At 40.4% G+C, this 7244-nt stretch overlaps 1 protein-coding gene across 1 annotated transcript; it reads left to right on the forward strand.

Annotated features, from left to right (window-relative positions):
* On the forward strand, nt 1–3242 carry LOC138349620 (actin-1-like). Its single transcript, XM_069312497.1, has 3 exons — nt 1–131; nt 1579–1717; nt 1852–3242. Exons 2-3 carry the CDS (start codon nt 1592–1594, stop codon nt 2854–2856), a joined length of 1131 nt encoding a protein of 376 aa, XP_069168598.1. The 5' UTR covers nt 1–131; nt 1579–1591; the 3' UTR covers nt 2857–3242.
* Nucleotides 3243–7244: the final 4002 nt, after the last annotated feature.

Consider the following 7244-nt stretch of genomic DNA (forward strand, 5'->3'; position numbering starts at 1 on the left):
AGCGTGGGCCATGCGTCACTGATAGCAGCCGCCCGGTGCCACTATCAGAGGCCGGGGCGTGGACGACCAGTGCTAGGAACACCACCATCAAGCCCGCTCGTGTCACCTCTGCTGCCTCCAAACCCACTACGGTAAGGCTTCTTCAATTAATTAACATTGTATTAATACAAATTCTCAGTTTGTGGAGAGTTCTGTGACTGGTTTCCAGAGGTGATTCACATGTTATAACTACGCACTCCTCCTCTCTGGAAATATTTGTATATCGCATTGCCAACCGGTATTCAGGCCATCCTCCTGTTTAGTTAGTACTTATAGTAACGATAACAACCATAGTATATATATATATATGACGAAATGGACAAATAGAACGTAGAAATCGTTACTATTGAATTTGGACAAACCTGAAAAGGTTTCGTATTTATGTTGCAAAGACAACCTAAATTAACCTAACCTTCCTAAGCCAAATACATGCTACCTGAGGCCTAATATAGTAGATATATGTGCTATAATAGGTCTAGGAATATTTAAGTTTAAGTAATAGATTTCCATGGGTAGCTACCGTACGCTAAATCATGATTTACATATACAAACTTTGTATACTCGTTGCTATGAAATTATAATAAGTAATGTTATAAGTTTCATGACAGGGATACGAACCTGTACAACAGTTTACATGTTCTAATGTATTCTACCTAAGACGTGACAGAATAAGTCGGGCTACAAATAAAGTTCCATTGTAACTTTTCTCTATAAGCCAACACATTAAATAAATGTTTTTGTAAACGTTATATTTGCTAACATTTCTTAAAGCATTTAACTTAAACCTACTCCGAGTAGCCTATGTCCGTCCCGTATCCCTGCAAATTTGGGAGAGGCTAGGCCCAAGCATCTATCCTCCAACTTTGGACTGACAAATAGAATTCTCTCTTACAGATGTATAGATAATCTGTCTCTTATCTATCTATTCATGATCATTTTGAAACTTCATAGGTGGGTGTAACAGAGCTCATGACTATCACATTAGAAATAAATATATCTGATATTCTCAGTCAGAGAAATCTATTCAAATATGCGTCATTCAAATAAAGGAACACACTATATAAAACTCTTGTTAATGAAGTGAAAAATAGCTCAACCTATACTTTATACAGAAATAGAAGAATGAGGTACCAAATTTCATCGCCACAGTATCCCAAATTGTGCTATTAACTCACCTAGTACTTCAATAACTAGAAATATAATTTCATTAATATATTTTCCCCATATAATTATCACTACCTTATGCACATATCTAATATAATAATAATGCGAATTAAAATTTTCTCATTATATACCTGTCACTACAATTATTTTGTGTTCAAGACAAATGGCTTCATGTTGTAACTGAAAAGTTCACTGTAAATTTTGTTTTAGCTTTAATTAAGACTTGCCCAAAAGGCTCTGAGTGTTAGTAGCTTTGCAAGAATGTACCACTTAAACACCATAATGTGTACTTTCACAACCCAATGTACCTTGTATGCAATTATTTTTTGTAATGGAAATTTATATTGTACTGAAATTTGAATACCGGCAATGCAGAACGAACACCACCATGTGTGACGACGAAGTAGCCGCGCTGGTTGTGGACAATGGCTCTGGCATGTGCAAGGCAGGTTTTGCTGGGGACGACGCCCCCAGAGCTGTCTTCCCCTCCATCGTTGGAAGACCTCGCCACCAGGTGAGTTTTCGGTATTTATTTATTAATTAAAACCATCATTTGAGACGTGAAAGAATTATGGAAGCTTACTGATGTTATATTGCAGAGTTTAACATCTTTCTAAAATCAAAATGTTTACGATGTCTTCCTTCTAGGGTGTGATGGTGGGCATGGGTCAGAAGGACTCGTACGTCGGTGATGAGGCACAAAGTAAACGTGGTATCCTGACGCTCAAATATCCCATTGAGCACGGCGTCGTTACCAACTGGGACGACATGGAGAAGATCTGGCATCACACATTCTACAACGAGTTGCGCGTAGCCCCAGAGGAGCACCCAGTTTTATTGACAGAGGCTCCCCTCAACCCTAAGGCCAACCGCGAGAAGATGACTCAAATTATGTTCGAAACCTTCAACACTCCCGCCATGTATGTGTCAATTCAAGCTGTCCTCTCCCTTTATGCCTCCGGTCGTACTACTGGTATTGTATTGGACTCTGGAGATGGCGTGTCTCACACTGTTCCTATCTACGAGGGATACGCTCTGCCTCATGCTATTTTGCGTCTGGATTTGGCTGGTCGAGACCTGACAGACTACCTCATGACCATCCTTACCGAGCGTGGCTACACCTTCACAACCACCGCAGAGAGAGAAATTGTTCGTGACATCAAAGAAAAGCTTTGCTATGTCGCCCTCGATTTCGAGGAAGAGATGGCTACCTCAACTCAGTCTTCATCTCTCGAGAAATCCTACGAACTTCCCGACGGTCAGGTCATTACCATCGGCAATGAGAGGTTCCGCTGCCCTGAGGCTATGTTCCAGCCTTCCTTCCTTGGCATGGAAACTGCTGGCATCCATGAGACCACCTATAATTCCATCATGAAGTGTGATGTTGATATCCGTAAGGATCTGTATGCAAACACTGTTATGTCTGGTGGCACCACCATGTATCCTGGTATTGCTGACAGGATGCAAAAGGAAATTACTGCCCTGGCACCATCCACCATGAAGATTAAGATAATTGCGCCACCAGAGCGTAAGTATTCAGTATGGATCGGAGGTTCCATCCTAGCTTCCCTCTCCACCTTCCAGCAGATGTGGATCAGCAAGCAAGAATATGATGAATCTGGACCATCCATTGTACACAGGAAGTGTTTCTAAGAAAATCAGCCTCACTTTTTTAACAAATAACACCACACTGTTGTACACAAACATCATAGATTCAATGAAAACATGATTTTTATCATAATATTCTAATAAAACCTTTCCATGATTGTTGTTATGTATTAGAAATATTCAACAACGAAAAAAAGTATAATTTTTTTGGTTCTCATGAACAGGATTGATCCTGCATCATTTCAACTGTTCTCATAAATTAATGGATACACTAATGATTGTATATTTTTTCCCCATAATATCTGGGTCACTGACGCTGAAATATGTTAATGTATTATAAGAAACATTGTCGTTATTGGAAAGTCCTGAAGAATTTATGATTCGAGAATGTGAGTCCAGAGGATAAACAGTCTGTGTTGAATCAATTACAATTATTTTATTATTGTTTCCCAAAAGGCCGTGTTCATAGCGTTATTCATACTGTGTAAACATATCGCCATAGTATCATGTACAGCACCACACAACTGGAAGAAACACCGTGGAAGTGAACAAATCCAAAAAGGCCGTGACGAGGATTCGAACCTACGTCCGAGAGCACCGTGGGGGTGTTTGTCCTGAATGGTCAGAACCACGATACGGGGAGGATCAGATCCTTCGATCGTCTTCGCCCTTCAGCCAACTACGATACCAGCCCAAATGAGGGATAATAGCAAATGTGGACATACGATTAATTTTACCAATTAATATTGGCATTCTTTCCAATTTTCATGGGGATTTTTTAGCATCACGTAGTTAGCATTTTTGACACACTGTACTCCAGTTCATATAGTCTAGGGTAGCTGCACAAATGCAGATGTACCTCATGTATTAATTAACAAAAAATCATAGTGTACTTTAGTAATCTAAGAACACATTTCTTAAAAACTATTTGTTAAAACATCCTCAATAATTGTAGTTATACATACATCAAGCCTTTTGCCACGACCTGACGTGAAGACCTGATTAAAGTTAAAGAAATGTACTTCACATTATAATTTAAACATTACAAACTACTCTACAGCCCCGCAACAGCCTATAAAATACTGATTCCTTGTTATTGTTGTGATGGACGCCGGTACCATCTGTCATGGCGTCGCTTCTGTAAGGTGAGACTGTGGTGGGGGTACAGTACATTTCATGAATATGGCTCACCTCAAGGCTGCAGTGGTCTCCTGTCCTCTTGTAAGCTCGGGGTGACCATTGGGAGGACTGACGGGGCTCCTGCTGAAGTTGTACAGGCCGACGATCGCCTCGGGTTAACGACTCTGTGAAAACGAGCACTTCCATTGTTAATGCACGAGGGTTGAGCGCACACTGCCAGCGTCCCCCTCACGTAACACACAAGACGGTTCGCCCTCCGGATTTTAAAACTTAATTTTACCCAACTCAGACCAACCTAATCTGAACTAAACCCAGTCGAACCTAATCTAAGCTCATACAACCTAGCTACAGCATAGCCTAACGATATATACGGTTTTGGAAATCGGAAAAAAAAGCCTTGTACCCAGGCGCCGTCCCAGAGGCTCGGCCAATCACAGCAGAGCATCAACCTGTTTGGAGCGGGATAGTTTGGGTTGGGATAAGGTTTACTTGACGAGTTGCGATGACGTAGGATGGCGAAAATTGCCTTTGGTCTAAAAAAGTTAGATCCTACTCCTTCGGAGTTCCACCGGCGGGCTGTTTAAATATGGCTCCCTCTACACTGCTCTTCAATATTCACAACTCCTTTGCATCTAAATAACCCAGTGTATTACAAAATGAACCATAACAGTGGAAATGCACACTAAGTCTACAGTGTAGCATGCACTACGCTTCACCAACTGTTTCGGCTGAGCTTGATCCTTGGACTGCAGGGAAGGGTTGTCCTGGCACAGAGCCATATTGATTCAACCAACAGTAATTAATGACCTGGTTGTAAACCAATTGGCGGGTTGAAGGGAACTATCAGGGGGGGGGAAAGTGCCAAGCCATTACGACTATATAGCACTTGGAAGGGCTCAGGATACGGATTTGGGATAGGACAGGGTGAAAGGAATGGTGTCCAATCACTTGGACGGTCGGGGATTGAACGCCGACCTGCATGACGCGAGACCTTCGCTCTACCATCCAGCCCAAGGGCGGGTTGAGATCCCCCCAAAAAATGGTAAGGTAAGGCCTGAGATGAGCTGTTGAGAGGGAAAATCTCCGTGGCCCAGTAGTAAGACATTCGCCAGGCGCTTTGGCCTGGGTTCGTACCAGGGAGGCTTGACCGGGGACCAATGATCTTTGCCCTAATGATCTTTTCCAGTTGTATTTTAAAACCCAACAGAATTTTGTAATTTACGGCTTCCATGGGTTTATAACCCTATGGGTGAAAAAACATCTCCTGTTCTCAGTCCTACATTGTGGCTTGTTGAGCTTGAAGCTATTGCTCCTCATTCTGATTAGATCTTTTGAAGAAATCGTCCGGATCTACATCCTCCAAATTGTTCAGTATTTTAAAGATTTTGATTAGATCTTCTTAATGAGAGAATCCGCGACAAGAGATTTCAATGAGAACTTATTGCATACCTAGAATTCTTTATTAAATAGATTGCATTATGGAAATTTAACAGATGATGGAAGCCTGGGATGAGTGGCCATTGAGAAGGGTTTCAACACCTTGCGTTTGAGATAGTATGGATAGCACATTTAAGTCACCAGTGAGGAGTTGATAGGCACCAATGGGTGTGCCGACTCCTCAATGCCTACTTGACCCTAGACCAGCGAGCTAGACAAACCGATTGATTCAGCTGGGCCACACTTAACTACCCATTTTACCCCTACACAACATTAAAATGGTGTGTTGCCTCACAGGATCCTCAGTGTCCTGGGCACACTCAACGTCCAGATAAAGATAAATGGGATTAGGAGTCTCCATGCTCAGAAAATGAACAGATGGACTAAGATTACATATTTTAGTCAAGCTTCTAAACCAACAACCAGTTTGGTATGGGAAGCCCTATTATGTAAATGTCCCAAGGCACTCACCATCGGAGTCCACTTGGATTGGACAAAACACAAGGCTCACCACCACAAGAAGATAGCTGCTATGACGGGACTGATTATAAGTTAGTTTGAACAAATGATGAGAATAAGGAGCCAGAGATGATTAAACTATCAAAGTATTTTCAACACTCTTGAAGGCTACAAGGATGGTTAACAATTCTACTATATAAGGTAGATGCACAGATATTGATTCTTACTTATTTTGTGTTGCTATTGAGTTGACATACAATGACAGCACTCCATGCGCCCTGCTAATAGCTGAATGGAGATATATGGTCTGTGTGATTTTTTTTAGTGTGTAGATTGTGTATGTGTTCAAGAGCATTGAATTTTGCATCAAGTGTAATTAGTTACATGGATGTAGGGATCATGATATCAAAAGGTGTTGTCTCAAGTTGTGGGAATTATGTGCTTATGTTTTTAACCTTTGTATAACTTGTAGAATCTAAACATTCAAATACTGAACATGTCTGGCTCTCGGAACCCATCCAAAATCAATGCGTTTGATTTGTAAAAACTCTACTGATGTTATTTTTATTACCACACCACACTTCATCCCCTTTCATAAGATTGACCACATAGTTTTTCTTGAAAGAATGTTATGCTTAGGTTTTGTTAACATATTAAGAACTTTTTCAAATTAAACAGCCAAGCATAATTCTGAGGACTTGACTTTTCATTTTCTTGCTCTATCAATACCTTTGCTATGACATATGTACTTCAGATGGAACAGTGACTATAATTCTGTTAGCATGGACACATGTGAAATAATATTTAACTGTGGTGACAGTAGAAGTGAATTGCCAAAAAGCAATTCTCAAGTTAAAATCTAAGTAGTTGGATCACCAAGTTTCAGTGTCTGCAGCTATCAGTGAAAATCAGCAAATTCTTCTTACCTAATGAATTGTGGGGTTCAGTCCCTGAGCCCATTATATGCCTCTGTAACCCTTTTTCACTACTGCCAACAAGATGGTTATGGGGTGCATAATAAATTAACTAATTTCAGAGGAAAATTCAGCTAATCTTGCTAATGTTTGTATAATAGGAACTACACTCAATACTATGGTGGTGAGGTACTGCAATGAGTTGTGCAAATTAACATCGTCCTTGTAAATTTGTGGTGAGGGGTCATGTCCTCATAAATATGTGGTACAAGATCAAGGGTCCTCATAATTTGATGGTGTAAGGCTTGAATTCTCGTAAATTTGTGGCATTATATATTACAATATCTTTATTCATAAAGTACTCAGTCATTGTAATTTTAATACAATGATTTAGAGCAGCAGTTCTAAAATCTGTTTCTAGTAAATATAGACCCCCCCCCTTATTTAACAATAACTCCAAAAACTAAAGGAAAAAATAATAAG

Source organism: Procambarus clarkii, chromosome 72 (assembly GCF_040958095.1).
Source record: "Procambarus clarkii isolate CNS0578487 chromosome 72, FALCON_Pclarkii_2.0, whole genome shotgun sequence".
NCBI classification, from domain to species: domain Eukaryota; kingdom Metazoa; phylum Arthropoda; class Malacostraca; order Decapoda; family Cambaridae; genus Procambarus; species Procambarus clarkii.

Coding starts and splice junctions, on each gene's coding strand:
- LOC138349620 (XM_069312497.1), top strand. CDS start 1,592: ATGTGTGACGACGAAGTAGCCGCGCTGGTTGTGGACAATGGCTCTGGC. Junction 1,718..1,851: donor TTGGAAGACCTCGCCACCAG/GTGAGTTTTCGG, acceptor TCTTCCTTCTAG/GGTGTGATGGTGGGCATGGG.